This window comes from Rhineura floridana, chromosome 10 (assembly GCF_030035675.1).
Source record: "Rhineura floridana isolate rRhiFlo1 chromosome 10, rRhiFlo1.hap2, whole genome shotgun sequence".
NCBI lineage: Eukaryota > Metazoa > Chordata > Lepidosauria > Squamata > Rhineuridae > Rhineura > Rhineura floridana.
The window spans coordinates 57,938,736-57,954,501 of record NC_084489.1 but is presented as its reverse complement, the minus strand read 5'-3'; the positions used below and the strand labels follow the sequence as shown (position 1 = coordinate 57,954,501).

At 43.0% G+C, this 15,766-nt stretch overlaps 2 protein-coding genes across 4 annotated transcripts in view; both read left to right on the top strand.

Annotated features, from left to right (window-relative positions):
- MINDY3 (MINDY lysine 48 deubiquitinase 3) overlaps positions 1–4,233 on the top strand; it is a 44,639-nt gene extending 40,406 nt beyond the window's left edge. Inside the window, exons 15-16 of the mRNA XM_061586743.1 lie at positions 2,404–2,475; positions 3,063–4,233. Of these exons, the coding sequence (XP_061442727.1) occupies positions 2,404–2,475; positions 3,063–3,212 (222 nt within the window). The 3' untranslated portion in view covers positions 3,213–4,233. The remainder of the gene's footprint in view (positions 1–2,403; positions 2,476–3,062) is intronic.
- A 6,701-nt stretch (positions 4,234–10,934) lies between these two features.
- ITGA8 (integrin subunit alpha 8) overlaps positions 10,935–15,766 on the top strand; it is a 216,116-nt gene continuing 211,284 nt past the window's right edge. For all 3 annotated transcript variants that reach the window (XR_009758065.1, XM_061586063.1, XM_061586064.1), the window contains exon 1: positions 10,935–11,457. Coding sequence is in view for 2 of the 3 variants with exons in the window: in XM_061586063.1 (XP_061442047.1) it covers positions 11,204–11,457 (254 nt within the window). In the remaining variant the exon portion in view is untranslated. The remainder of the gene's footprint in view (positions 11,458–15,766) is intronic.

Below are 15,766 nucleotides of genomic sequence, written 5' to 3'. Positions count from 1 at the left end.
GCCAGGATTTTAAGCTATGGTTTAGAGTTAGCTTAATATCATGGTTTGTTCCACAGCCGATAATAATAAATTCCCAGTTCAGATTAAATGAGAAATTGTAGTTAATGGAAGACTTCCTGGCTTGTTTACGTGCTTATTAAGCTGTGATAATATGGTCCAAACTTTTAAGTTCCTTTATCCTCTCATTCGCCTTCCTCCCTTTTCTTCCCTCTCCCCATTTTGTATACTGCAATTTACAAAATGCTTTTCTAATATCTCAAAACATTAGGACAAGTTTGTGGTTGCCCAAGAACTGTAAACAACTTCCCTACTTACTTTTCTCCATTCCTTTTCTGATAACTCTTCCTGACCCAGGTGCAATGAAGCTGGCTGAAAATTTACACGGTAGATGCTGCCACTTGAGAGGCAGGAACACTGTAAATTCGTGCACAATCAGCACTTCCCAGATAAGCCTCCGTGCTTGGGGACAGAGATATTTTTAGAATTTTTTTAGAGGAAAGTGCTATAGCTCAGTGGTAAGGGCATATTTTTGCATGCAAAAGGTCTCAGTTGAATTGCAGATCAAGCTCTAGTTCCTATTACCCAAAGAGCCTGTCTCAAACACTGGAGAGGTGCTGCAAGACAGTGTAGTTTGGGATGGGCCCTTTATACCCCTCTGTCTGGCCCTTGAAACTCTTCCCAGATCATGTCTCGTCTCCAGGCTGCCCTACTGACAACCCTGCTCCGTGCCCTCCTCAAATGCTTTTTTGTTGGCTTGAATGTGCCCTTGAGCTGATGATGCCCAGCTCTATTTCTGCATTACATCTGAGTCAGGAGAGTCTGTTCAAGCCCTGGACTGGTCTCTGGATGCAGTGGCGGACTGGATGAGGATTAGTAAATGTGAGCTTGACTCGTGGAAAGACAGAGACCTTGTGGGTGGGTTGTTTCCATGTCTGGGAGGTCAACCGCTGGTTGTGGACCAGATCCACAGCTTGGGGTCCTCTTTGTCATTAGAGGCCCAAGTAACTTCTGTGTTTAGAAGCTGTGCTTTTATCAGCTTTTAGCGGTTAATCAGCTACAACCATTTCTGAACTAGGATAGCCTGACCACAGTTTTCATATATTGGTAAGACTTGATTACTAATGTGTTTTATGTGGAGCCGCCCTTTTATCTGGTCCAGAAGCTGCAACTAGTGCAGAATGCAGTGGCCAGACTGTTCACAGGAACTCCTTTGCTGTGAGAAAAGCACTCATTGCCAATTTGCTACTGGGCCATTTGTGTTAATTCACAAAGCCCTATACAATTTGGGCGCAAAGTACCTTCAGGACTGCCTGATTTGTTATGCTCCAGCTCAGTCACTGACGTCTTCTGATGGGGCACTTTTGGTGGTTCCTCTGTGGCCCTGAGGTTTGGTCTGCCTTCACCAGAGACTGAGCTTTTAGTGTGGCAAGCCCTGCTCTGTGGAACTCCTTGCCAATAGAAGTCCCGCGGGAATCATTCCTGCTTTTAGACATCTTTTTGGAGAATTTAGAACTTGAAAATTTTTACCAACTAGTTTATTGACATACTATTGATGTTTTTACTGACGATGTTCTAGTATTTTGTTTTTATGTTGTACACTGCCTTGTTACATTTCTTATGCAATCACAGTTTATAAATGTATAAAACAAATGCCCCTTGTACTGGATGAAGAGATCAAGGTGTGGGGTGGGTAGAAACCCACTGCCTTGTTACATTTCTTGTACACTGCCTTGTTACATTTCTTATGCAATCACAGTTTATAAATGTATAAAACAAATGCCCCTTGTACTGGATGAAGAGATCAAGGTGTGGGGTGGGTAGAAACCTCTGACTTGCATATCTTTGGAATGTAGCCTACTGTAGAAAGGGAGGAATCCATTGCTCTGCCCACTTTTGCCTCTGGCCCCATCCATCGCTGGCATGTAGACCCTGAAAGGTTGCCCACAAGGGAATGTGATCCTGGGGTTGAAACTGGTTCCTTATCCCTGGTGTAGACAGTAATTTGCTGGATGGGCTTATTGAGTGTAGGAGAGACATAAGATGTTTTCCCTTGGTTGTTCATCCAAGATTGACCCAGCCTCACATTGAGTTGCCTACTTGGGCATTAGAGGCATGATTCTCAGTGACTCCGTATACTGAATTAATTGTTTTAAGGTCTGAGACCAATGGACCAGTTAAAAATGAAAAGAGCTGTTGGGATGCTTTTGCTCTTGTGATTAATTTCCAGGACCCGGAAGATCTTCATGATACTACATATTAGTTTTATCTTTTCTTTTTCCAGACCTGCGTATGTTCTTCCCATGTGTTAGAGCAAGCTATAAATGTAAAGTGGAGAAAGGGAACAAATATCCTCAATGATATTTACCTATGACTTGAGAGTGACTGTCTCCTGTTTGTTCTTAGGAGTCCAAGGTTCAAGAATCATTTACTGTATACCACTACAATGGATTGAAGCAATCTAATTATAATGAAAAGGTATGGTAGCAGTGACTTCAGGTATAACTATTTAGGCAGTTGCATCTTATAGCAGATACCCTATGAAAAGAAGTTGGTTTCAACTTGTTTCCAAGTGGACAGCCCACAGCGTCATCAGATGCCACCATTCTTCTGGTGTACAAATAGAAAACCAAGGAAATGCACATGATTACTGAGATGTTCAGAAATGTCAGTGCAAACAGTTTTATTACCAGTTTCTCCAGCGAATATGAAGCAGAATTGTTATTCAATTTTAAATAGTGATGCTTCAAAATGTCAACCAAACAGTTTTGAGGGGGGCCTAGATAGTTGTATTAATCACTAAACAATTTTCCAACTTTGCTTTATTGACAGGAAAATTACTCTGGAACTAGTTTTCATTTTATGGGTTAATCTGTTGTGTCCAATCATTGTGGGGTTTTCTCTACCACTTTCATGTTAAGTGTTTTAAATGCCTGCAATATAACTTGGCATAGTTTGGCATAAATTGATTTGAGCCTTTGCTCTTGGTGGTTTGGTTTTGGTCTAAAAATAACATGGCATTTCTTTGAAACAGTAGATTAAATTAGATAATTCCATTTTGACAGGTCATGTATGTTGAAGGTACAGCAGTAATTATGGGCTTTGAAGACCCCATGCTACAGACTGATGATACTCCAATCAAGCGCTGTTTGCAGACAAAATGGCCATACATAGAACTACTCTGGACCACAGATCGATCCCCTTCATTAAATTGATGTGGAGAAGAGACCTTACACTAATAATATCCAGTATATTGAATGAGGCAGCTGCCTGTATTTAAAAAAAAACAAACAAACTATGCTTTGACTCTGTGGCTATACACTGGTGTCACTGAGAAAATGTAAAACACTTTTCAGTGTTAATTAGAATATTTAATTTTTAAAAAAAAAATTGGATTGATTTGTATTATACCAGCTAGTTTCTCTTTGGCCATCATAGTGCAGTCAATGTGAGTTCTCACCCAGAAGCCTTCTTGTTGAGCCTAAAAATAACCTCGGAATGGTCTAGTGGTACAATATCTGCAAATTAGATGAAATTTGTCTTAAATATCATAGTATTCACCTGTACGTACACTTGTTTGGCCATATGTTTTACTTGGATTATTCTGTTTTAGGGCACAACCCATCTGGGAATTCTCATACACAAGCCCTACAAAAATGAATGAGGGCTGCGCAAGAGCATAGTAGCTCTTGCACAGTTCCCAGGGTTTGCACAGGGGAGCTGTTGGGTGGGTTGTGGCATATACCACAGTATCACAGCTTTGGGACTAGAATGGCATTTGCACTGAATATGTTTAGATGAGTTAAATTTCAGCTGTTTTCTTCTAGAAATCTTAACTCTCATCTACATAGCTTTGCACAAACAGCAAAAATGATGGCTTTTTTAAGGCTAATTATAAATGATAAACACTATTTATTGGAAGATACTGTTCCCAGGGTTTATCTGTTTGGCACATTGAGAGTCAAAGCAGGATTTAAGAAAAATAGAATATTAATAATATTCATTGTTGTATAAAGGAAATGTAAAAAACCCCTAACAGCAGAGAGATTTTGTGCTATGATTTTTGAAGCTGTTCATGTTATTATTGCCAAATACCTCTTCTCAACATGTCCTAACAAAAGCATAAGCCAGCACTATTGTACTTGTTACATGCATGAAAACATCTGTTATTCCAGTAGTATAGTCCATTATTTATTATCTAACAGGGCGTAAATAAAAAATCTACCCAAATAGTGATCTAGTGGTTTTGCTTCCTTGCCTATCTGATTTGATCAGAATCAATTTTCTTAAAATTTTGTAAAGGGAATATATGGATATTGAGTAAGGTATTATACCAGTTTGGATTATACTTAGTCATACTTAAGAGTAGACCCATTTAAATCAATGGAACTATAGTCACAACGAACATTTATTTCATTCTCCTGAGGGGTGACTGTGTTAATCCTTTGCAACAAAAGAAAGTCTTGTGGCACCTTTTAAAATACTGTTTTTAACACAAATTTTCATGGACTATAATAATCTACAGTCAAATGTATGTAGTGGTATCTTCATCTGCAATTATGAATACACATGGTTGAATGAAGGATTGTTAACAGTGACATAAAGGAAATGAGATGTAGAAAAGTTTAGACGTGGCCATTCACAATAAACTTGCACTGATCTTCTCTGAGCATGACAAAGTCTGGATCCAGACCACTGTTTTTGAAAAATACTCACTGCAAACAACTAAACCTAATTCCTGGGAACAGGCTGGTAATAAAAGACCTTCGGAGTGATGCACCATGTCCAATGATTCATTCCCCCCACCTCCCCAAGTTCCTGTGTGTAAAGGTTTCTCTATTAACTTCAATGGAAGTAGTATCACATGCATGGAGCTTTTGCCTTCATAAAAACTCACTGAGCCGAAGTACCATTGATTTTACACAGAATTTTTATTTCAAAAAACACTTAGACTTAATTCTAAGGAATGTGGCAGTAGATAATCTTTTCCTTTTTAATAAATAGGCTACTTTACCACATTTGTAGTGGGAAAGATGTTCAGATATTCCATTACTACGATGGGACCTTATTCAAAAGGTGAGAACTGTTTGCTTGTTTCAACATGGGAATCTGGATTTTTTTTAAATTGACAGTGCTGTACTTGGGTATATACAAAATCACTCTTAGAAGTATGCATTATGCTAATCATCCCTGGGATTGCCTCAGCTGCTCATGGCTTGCACTTACTCTCCCCCCCCCCAAAAAAAACACAAAATGTTGGGGAGAGATGGAAATGCTTGGACTGCAGCAAAAAAAAGGCATTTATATTATTGAAGATTATATGTACACACAAATGTACTGTTATACAGGAGTCATATGTCAAAGTTTTAGTATGTGATTTAATAGCAATAAAATGACTGTTGAAGGAATTTGGAGTTCCAGTTACATTTATTAGAGGGTTGCAACCCACACCCAGTCTCATGATCATGTAACTGGCACTGTAATCTTTAGTTCTGTGTTATAATATCCAAGGAACATCATTTTCCACCCCAGAAATCTGTCTTTGTACTTCTTAGTATGCATGAGGAAGAAATTTGGTTTGGTTATAATGCAAAAATACTTAATTCACACCTGAAGCAATACATGAACCAAAACACAGAGATCCTTCGATATATGTACTTTTACAATGCTGCTTTCCAACCAAACATGTACTGTATATTTGCATTGTTAGAGGACATTGCATACAAAACTTGCAAATGGATGTGGAGAACTGAATTTAAAATTTGAAAAATGGAAAGAAACCAAAATAGATTTCTCCATATGCTCCAGTCTCCTCCGTGAAGGTCTGAAACATATTATTAGTAGGACACCTAATCGGTTTCTTAACCATCAAATCCCAAAACAAAAAATCCCACATGAAGTATCCCGTCCCTTACATCCAATGCTTGTTTAATCAGTTTTTGACACAATTCTCAGAATATATTGGAGGTTGGTCTTTGAATTCCAAAGTGAAAGAAACAGTAGCCTATGCAACCCCCCCCCCCCAAGAAGCTTGTAATGTGTTGGTTTGACACACACTTGGCGAATAAATAGGGGGGTCAGGATTCATTCTGGTCCTGGTCATGATGGTGTAAGGGTAGAACTTAAAGTTGGGAGCAAGGCTTGTTAGAGAGTCTCAGGGAAGGGGAAGGAAAGGGAGAAAGTTTTTTTCAAATAAGGTAAATTTAAAGTATTCAGAGTAGATTCCTTATTGCATGTGGGCCCAAGATTTGATCTGAAGACCACTTATAACTTCATCATGCCAGTTTGCACTATATTTGACGATGACTACAATTCAGCTTCCAGCTCTATATCTAAACATTTCTCACAGACACACACATTTTATCATTGTCATTTGCATTGCCCAATGGCACCCAAAGAGAAGCGAAGTAGAGTGTTCAGGGCTGATGTGTGAACATTTGTGGCTAAATTCTACCAGGAAATGTTTCTGAATGGAGAAAATCAAGAGCAGCTAAATTTTTTCCAATGAAATTGGACCAGCTGCAAAGAGAACAAGTTGAAGGCACTTGAGGCATCCATAGGCACCAAAGCCAAAAGGTCTTAGAGTGCACAAATGCTATCTTGTTTGTGTTTTAAGATGGCCCGGTTTTTCCATGTTGACTTTGAAGGCCAGAGACAGCTCTGGGATTTCGCTTAGATTTGTTTGTTCTTCTGGGTGGGCAAGGACCCTGTAAAATAAACTCAGGCTTTCTGGGGGAAGAGTCTGTTTGGCTTGATCAGTTTCCTTTGGAAATCCCCTTGCCCCTCACCCCTCTTTCAGAGCCCCTAGCCTTTCTGTGAAAGTGAGAGATAAGGGGTTTTGTTAGGGTAATTTGGGGTGGGTGGGAGTGACATTGTTTCTTTTCCTGCTTTATTTCAGTGCACTCACTACTTCAGGAGAATAAGAGGTTCAAGGTCAGCTGCCTCTCCACATTTCACAATGACTGGCTTGTTTTTCCTCAAGAGATAGAATAAGGGAGAGAGGTAACCATTTCCTTCTGTTACCAGACAGTATTGCTGCCACTGTGTGTTTTGTTTTTAATTCTTTTTGCTTTATTCTCCCCATTAAAACCAGAAACATTGCAAAACTTACTGATGGTTCAGAACTACCATGTCTGAAGAAGACAGAAGGAACCAAAGGTCCATGCACCACCTCCATGGGCAGGAGGAGAGCAAAGTTTAGCCCCCACAGAGAGAGACTGAGTGGGAGGAAGCCTATGCACACAGTAGTTTTATTCTGGTTCTGTCATTCTGTAATCCTGGGGGCATGGCACAACTGGCATGAAGGGATCCTGCACTTTTGAATTTGTCACTACACTGCTGGATTTCACTCAAAAACCAGGAACCAGCAGTAGAGTCCTTAGAGGAAGGGTGGGGAACTTTAGGCCTGGGGGCCAAATGTGGCCCTCCAAATCTATCAGGTCCTTGAGACTCTCCCTGGGGCCTCACCACCTCCTCAGTCACACTTCTCCCTTGCTAGACCACACCCCCTCACCAGCCCTGCTTTGCACCTGGAACGTCTCCTGGAACTTTAATAATTATGTTTGCTTGCCTGAATAAAAAAAAAAAAGAGGGGTGGGGACCAATTATGCAAAGGTACAATCTAAATCCATTGTTCTACCTGCTTGTGGCATGTGGCCCCGGGAAGGTTGCCCAGAAAGGAACGCGGCCCTTGGGCTGAAAAAGTTCTGACTTGGCGCTCCATCTAGACTTGGCCTCAAGACAAGCCTTAGCTACTGCACTGTCAAACCATATTTAACCTATTCAACGCATTTGAAAAAAAAGGTGTTATAAGTTTGTCTTCTAAGCTTTTTTTAAAAAAATCAGCTAATTTTATTCTGTTTTTAGAATTCCAGCTGAAGGAGGGCCAAACATTCCCCTTCCCCTCTTGAATTTGAGAGGCTTCTATGGCTCCAGTCCCATGGCTATGGGAAGCTGGTTTGTTCCTTTCACCGTAGAATAGCTGCACAATAGCTCTGATGTATCACTTCACACAGCGGCTGATAGGAGCGTCTCAACAGTCGAATATTATGAGCCAGTGCAAGCTGGTGATGACAGCTTAGGGCACTACACTTAACCTTAGAAATAAATTTCACTCTTTGCTTGCAGTTGTTGGACATGGCCAAGTAAATCTGCCTGCAGCCCACATGCGTTTGACACCACTCATATATATGCACCCTATAACGTCTTGGGCTTTGTTTTAAATGTCTTCACTCCGGATGTTCTCAATTTACTCCTCAATATTTCTCTTTCTGTTACTTTTTGTTTGTCCTGTCAAAAACTGCATGATAAGTTAGTCTTAGAGGAGAAGCACTCAGATGAGTGTGAGGAAGAGGACTGAGACCTCTTCCTTTGTGCCGCAGGAGAAAAGAACATGAGACAACTGGGCTCTTTTGCTCTGGCTCTGTCCTTTAGGGTAGCAAAAACTAGAATCCAAGCAAATGACATCTCTATCAACAACATTCATAAATTGCTCGCAAAAAAGGAAATATTTTTAAAGAGTGGGCAATAGCTTGCTTTAACCAGGGATGGGGAACTGGTGCTCCTCCAGATGTTGCTGGACTACGAGTCCCATCATCCCTGACTATTGGCCATGTTGGCTGGGATTGATGGGGACTGGAGTCCAGCAACATCTAGGGAACCTCTGGTTTCCATCCTACCTGAAGCCATGTCATTGAGTTGAGAAAAAATGTCTTATTGTCTGAGGATTTTCTCCTCCACACCCCTGCAGGGTTGGAGAATTCCCATTAATGTATCATAGTCTATGGAGTGAAGATGTATTTAGTTTAATGCTATAGTCTGGGACTACCACGCTGAATAGGTATAGCTTTAAAAAAATGTAAAAACTTTTAAAAAGTTCACATCACAAGACAAGGACCAGCTCAAGTGATTCTACCACCCCCACTCCTCCTCTTCCTGCTGCCACCACCCACTTTGCCTCTTCGCCACTCTCTTCCTCTCCTGTCCCCTGCTTTTCTCCTCTTGTTTTGCCACCACATTGGCGGGGGCAGTGCTGGTGGTTTCTACATTGCCATGGGCCAAGGAGGCCGTTCCTCAGAATGAGGCCTTCTGGGCGAGGTTGCTCCAAGAGTGCCTGCTCAAAATCCTTTTATACTTAGCAAAGATTTCAAAGTTCCTTTAAGTACCTTAAAAACAGTCTCTGAATTGAAACAGTGTGTTTAGCTGTTGTGGCAAACCATGGTGGTGGCACAAAGACTCTCCAGGCGACATCGCTTAGAATGCTGCACTCTGAGGAAGGACTCCTTGGTCATTCCTCAGAACAAGGCAGGGAGGAGGCTGAGGGAGGGCAGAGAAACTCAGTTTAGTGGGGGGGGGTACTGGTGTCACCAGCAGCAGGAGCATTAGCAGGCAAGTAGGCTAACCCATAATGAGGCAGTAATGCTGCAAGTGAGTGGAGGGCCAAGGGTCATGAATTTGGCATCACTGTCTGAGCCAATTGTCATAATTTTACTGTCATCCAAAACTTATTCCAAGGAGCTCAGGGTAGTGTGTACAGCGTGTTTTCTAGTCTCACAACAACCCTGTAAGGTAGCTTAGGATGAGAGATAATTACTGGCTCAAAGTCATCCAATAAGCTTTATTGCTGACAGGAGTTTGAACTTGGATTTCTCTGTCTGAGTCTGACACCACACTTGTTTTCTATGCAACAGCACAGGGCTGGCCCAATATATTTTCCTCCCTGAGATGAAGGAGAAGGTGGCTCGCATTTCATGTACAGAAGTCAACTAGACTGACATTTGAATCTTACTTCAACAAGGACTATGGGACAGTGTCCCCCACCATTCTTGATGGCAGAGATTAGCTTAAGGGCTGCAGGGCAGGCTGCACAGCTCTGTCCTCCAACATCTTGCCTCAGCTTTCCCTCCAACATCTACACCTGATGCAGCTGCCTCACTACGCCTAATGGTAGGACAGGCTTCACAGCAGCACAATTGCAATTAATTTTGTGTGTGTGTGCGTATAAATATATATATATAGAAATATAAATATAAAAATATAAAAACAGAAAAAGAAACAGGTAGGCATAACATCTCATTCTTCTTTCTGGGGAAAGAATTCCCAGCTTGACTTTTGGGGAAATGTCAGAAGTGTAGCCTTGTTAGTTTGCGGGGAATGGGGGGAAAGGCTCCTGAATGTGTGTTTGCTGGAGTCACAGTGGAATGAGAGCAACAATATTTACAACACTTTAAAAACAAATATATATATTTAGTTTTGAGTGGCTTACTTGCCTCCTTTCACTCTGATTAGCTCCAATCAGCAGAAAAGGACAAAGAAGCATGCTAGAAGACACTTCTCAGTGGCTAACACATTCTCCTTTCATGCTGATTGACTCATAGGATGCTGGAGGCATAGGGACCCTGCTCCCAAAAAAGTAAAGGTTCTAAGACCCTTGAGATCCTGGACAACTACACCCCTGTTCATTGGATGCAGAAATAGGCCCTCAGTAGGCAGGCAGACATATATTGGGGCACAGGGAGGAAATAAATTGGGGGCGGGGAGGAGTTAAATGGCCTCCAAATGCAAGTTGCCGCCCTGGGCTCCTGCTGGGAGGAAGGGCGGGATATAAATCAAATAATAAATAAGTAAGTAAAGCCTGTGACAATTCTACGTCCAGCTTAGATCAACGGATGCAATATATGGTCAGTGATGAGCATTCACAAAAGTAGCATTCAGACGCCTGCACCCCCACCCTCCTCGCAGCACAAGGTTACACCAGTTTGATGATTCTGAGGGGGAAACCTCCCGCACTGACTTTCTTCTGGAAAGTCTATCAGCGGAGGCGTCCGCCCTTGGCTGCCTCCGCCATCTCTTCTCTCTAGCGCCGCCACAATCCCTGCGCGGTTCTACCACGACAGCGTGGTCCCGCGAAGGCCACCAGGGGGCGCCATGAGAGGTCAAGCCTTGCGCGCCAGCTCTTCGCCGCAGCTCGCGGCTCGCGAAGGTTGGCGGCGGCGAATGGCTTTGCGCCTCCCTCGCCATGCCATCTCTTGGCTGGCGGGCGGGCGGCGCGCGCAGAGCGAGACGCGGGGGTGGCGGCTGCGGCGGCCAGAGGTAGCCCGGCGAGGCTCCCAGCGGTAGCGGCGGCGCCTTTCAACTCCTCCGACTCGCCGCTTGGGACTCCTCGGGAGAACAGGAGCGACGGAGGGAGGGAGCCGCTGCCTGGAGGATGTGGAGGCGGCGGCGGAGGTTGCTGCTGGTGCCGCTGCTGCTGCTGCTGCTGCTCGCGCCGTCCTCGTCCTCTTGGTGCGGGCGCTGCGCGGCGGGCGACGGCGCGCTCCTCTCCTTGCTGCTGCTCCTGGCGCCGCTGGCCGGGACGCTGCGCGCCTTCAACCTGGACCAGGAGAAGCTCGCCGTCTACAGCGGCCCCGACGGCAGCTACTTCGGCTACGCGCTGGATTTCTACAGCCCTGCCCCGCACGCGTAAGTAGCGCCCTTCTGTAGTCAGGGGCACACACGCTTCTCGGAAACGGTCGGCGCAGAAACGGCTCAGCACCCACTTTAGCGCGCCGCGCCTTGGCTCACCTACTACGTGAAACGAATCATCTTGGATCTATAATGGCCATCCATCCTCAGGAGCCGCTAGCCCAGATAGGGCTGACTGCTTTGGGGAAGATAGGAACGTGGGAAGCTGCCTTATACCTACTCAGACCATTGGTCCGTCTAGCTCCGTATTGTCTACTCTGACTGGCAGAGGCTCTCCAGGGTTTTGGGCAGGAGTCTTCCCCAGCCTTAACTGGAAGTGCTGGGGTTTGAACCAGAGACCCTTTGCATGCACAATAGATGCCCAACCACCGAGTTAGGGCCCTTTCAGTGGGGGGCAGGATCCAGGCACTCTTTTCCAGCGTCATTCTCCTATGTGTGGTTCCTTGGGAGTAAGTACTTCTTTGGACTTACTTCTGAGTAAGTGTATGGATTGTAGCTGGGCAACACAGTCCTATGCAGGCTTACTTGAAAGTAAGCTCCACTGAGCCCAGTGAGACATACTTTGCAGTAAGTGTGTGAATTACTGTCCAAGACTGCCCAGGTATCTAGGAGTAACTTCATTGAACTCAGTGGGACTTAATGAATAGTAAGTCATATATAGGATTGTGCCCTTAGTACCTCAGATGAGAGATTACACCTGACTTGTAAGAAGCCCTATAGAATCCACTGGTGAAACTTCTGTAAAAATGCTCCAGAGAGTTTTTGAGTCCCATCAACCTTCAGCTTCAGTGTAGAGTCCCAGGGAGTTCAGTGTATCATTTATTGTGGTTTGCAGAATCTGGACTGATCCCACCGGCATAAAGTTGACACAAATGCAGCGTCTCCTGTCATTTAACTGGGCTGTGATGCCGGTAGATAGATCACAATGCATCTGGTATCCTTTGTGCCAGAGCAGTGTCATAACAACACACAGGTCTGTGGAGTGCAACTGTGGGTTGAAGTGGATTTGGTGGTGCTGAAATCATCAGAAGTCTCTTAGATTTAAGTAGGAGCTTTTATGAGGCTGTGTCAGGGGCATGCCTATGATGAGTGGCTCAGTCTGACAATGTCACCTGCAAGCCACTTGAGCTGTACTCCTGGGTTTAGAAGATTGACCTCTCCTGAAAATACATTAGCCACCTATTCCAGAGAAGGTTTGTATACATTTCCTAGAACATCTGTGAAGTTGATCCAGAGCAAGTTGTGCATATATGTGTGTATTCTAGCGTAGTGCTTTCTACACTTTTTTTTTTTTTTAAAGAAATGGATTTCTGCTGATCCAGCCCTACTGAAGTTGACAGGACTAAAGCCAATTACTTTGCCTTAACTGGGCAGGAAATCAAGCTGCGGTTGTCTGGGTTTAGGTGCACAGCAGTTTTCTATTGTTTCCCATGGACTCTCTCCTTAGATGGCAGTGGGGCTGCAGAGAAACAACTCTCTTGTAAGCTGCGGATTGGTGTGGTTGAACAAGTGTGGGTGCGGCTACAGGCACAATATGCATCAGTTGATTTCTCCACACTTTATTACTGTGCACATGGTAGCTGAGGGCTGTAACCAACTAAGTCTTCTTCAGAGTAGTCGACCCATTGAAATTAATAGACCTAAGTTTGTCATGTCCATGGGTCTACTCTGAGTAGAACTGGCACTGGCTACAACCCTGAATTTACAGAACTACTCCACTGAAAAGCATGGCATTGGGATGATGTGGAGTGATATGGAAGTTCTGTTGGTGGCATTTGATCTGTGATGTCCCATTCTCACAGACACTTGGTGTTTGCAGTCATCATACATGTGTGAATGGATCCTGTGTGCCTCAAATTTTTGGAGAGGATTTGGATGGGGCGCAGGAGATAGTCACCTTAATATTTGAGGAACGAATCATGAAGTGTTGGGGTCACACTGAAAGCTGTATGCTTCACCATGGCCATAGTCTTGTGAGATGTGATGGTGCGAGGATAGAGTGGTTACATTGGGCAAGGAAGATGATTGGCCAGCTTTTGTTCAGGGGCCTGTACTGAGCTAATGGAACATAAGGGCTATGAGACTGAACTGTGAATCAGGAAGTCCCTTGTTTAAATCTTGCTTCCAACATGAACTCAAGGGAAGCCTTAACAAGCCATTCGCTTTCAACCTCAGTTCCTCTATCTGCAATATGGGTGATAGTACCTTAAAGCAGAGATGGGAAAACCGTGGCCCTTTGGATGTTACTAGACAGCAACTGCCATCATCCCTGACTATTGGCCATGCTAGCTGGGCTGATGGGAGCTGGAATCCAACAATATCTGGAGGGCCGTAGGTTCCCCATCCCTACCTTAAAGTGTGGTTGTAAGGATCACATTTAGATAATATAAGTAAAGTACTTTGAACACTTGAAAGCACTATACAGATGACCTGGTCAGGACGTGATTTTAATGATTAAAATCACAGTTTAAATTGCTAGTGAGGATTTTCCTTAATCATCTTTTTAGTAGAAGTACATTATTGTTTAATATAACTTTATTACATATTCAGAAGTCTAGGTTTCATTAGAAGGTAGGCATACACTAAGCAATTATTCTGCATCGTTTTCAGATTAATTTTCACCAAAACATATTGGATGATAATTTGGTCATTTTAATACTAAAGAAGAATGAACTTGTGAAGTCATTCAGGAGATGAACCAGCTCCAACTGTTCAATTAATCATGATATTTTTGTCATGATGTGCCAGAATCGTCACCACCAAATAGGCTTTTAAATGGTACTAATAAGATTGTTTATTCTTCTGGTTATTTATCTTCTTCAACAACAAACAACATAAACAAAACATGCACAGGGATTTTTGAATGGTTAACTATTTCAGTTTTTAGATAGCTTTGGTTATGGGGCGGTATATAAATGTAATAAATAAACAAATAAATAATAAAGTTATTTAAAAAATAAAATTTAGGCAATTTCAAGCAAGTCAACAAGAGAAACTTAAAATATTGGGGGTACAGCTAACTCAGCCACTTTAGTATTTCTTGTTCATTGTCTGGAAAAGAATACAGGCTTTCCTATTTATTTTTTTAGTTCCCAACTTACTTCTCAATTTAGAATGAATTAGTCCAAAGGAAGAAAATATTCTCTCTACGCCTGCAGAAAAGGCTACTGCTGTTAAGAGTTGGATTACCACTTCAGTGGTCTCCTCCTTGTTCAGATCTACTCCATCTCCCCAAATTCTCTATTCATTGACCTTCTCTATCTTTGCACTTAGAGAGAGGCAAGGCCTTGGGCAAGAGCAAGAGAGAGCATACACTTCATGTACACCACCTGCAGACTGATCAGGTTATCTCCCATCTCCATAAACTACTATTAATATATTCATAGAGTATGATTAGAAGTTATATAATTAATATTCATAATATCTCTGATCTAGGCTCTTTCTTTACTAATTATTTCAAGAAAGTTTTGAAATCTGATTTAAATTTAAAAAATCCGATTAAAAATCAGTTTTTTTAAAAAATTAAAATATTAATTTTTATCAACGCTATTTCTAAGCCTCCGACTTTAGGATCTGGAAATGATTCCCCGTATTAGCAGGCTTCAGCTACCCGTGTAGATGAATTAATATTGGTTCTTCGGCAGGTTGTCAGGACTTGGCAAAATGGATGCAAGAAACAAAGCAATCCGTCTGCAGCCTTGTCAGTAAGCATTCTCACACGTGAATGGGACCAAGAACCTTGATACCTCCGCTTTGCCTTCAGCATTTATGGCATACGATAATGACGGTGGTGACTGGTGTACATTGGGACTGGTAGGGCGGAAGGCAGGCAGACCAACAGCAGGTGAAACCAGAGCCAATGACAGGCAGAGCCACCCTCTGACTGTTGGTAAGTAAGAGGGCAAGCAGATGGGGGCAGGCTGAGGTTGGTGGGGCACTGCCCCATTTGCCCTAATGGGCCAGCCTCCAATGGATGAGGCTGATGTGAGAGCTGATACCTTTTTACTGAGTTCAACAGAATTTCCTTGCCTGCTGAGACCCAAAGTCTGTTTATACACCAGTTGCCCCGAAAGGCTCACACTCAGTTCATAATCCCTGGCTGTTTGTTTGTTCCTAACTTCTGGTGCATGCTATGCTGTCTCTGAAGACAGAGCTACTGTTTTTAGCCATGTCATGATCACTGACAGACCTATCCCCTGTGAATCCCTTAAATCTTTTTTTCAAGAAAAGCTAGTGATGAGTTGTGTGGGGAAGTTGTCCTGTAGCTCTATTAAGGTGTTCAAAGAACACATGGGGGGGTAGCATG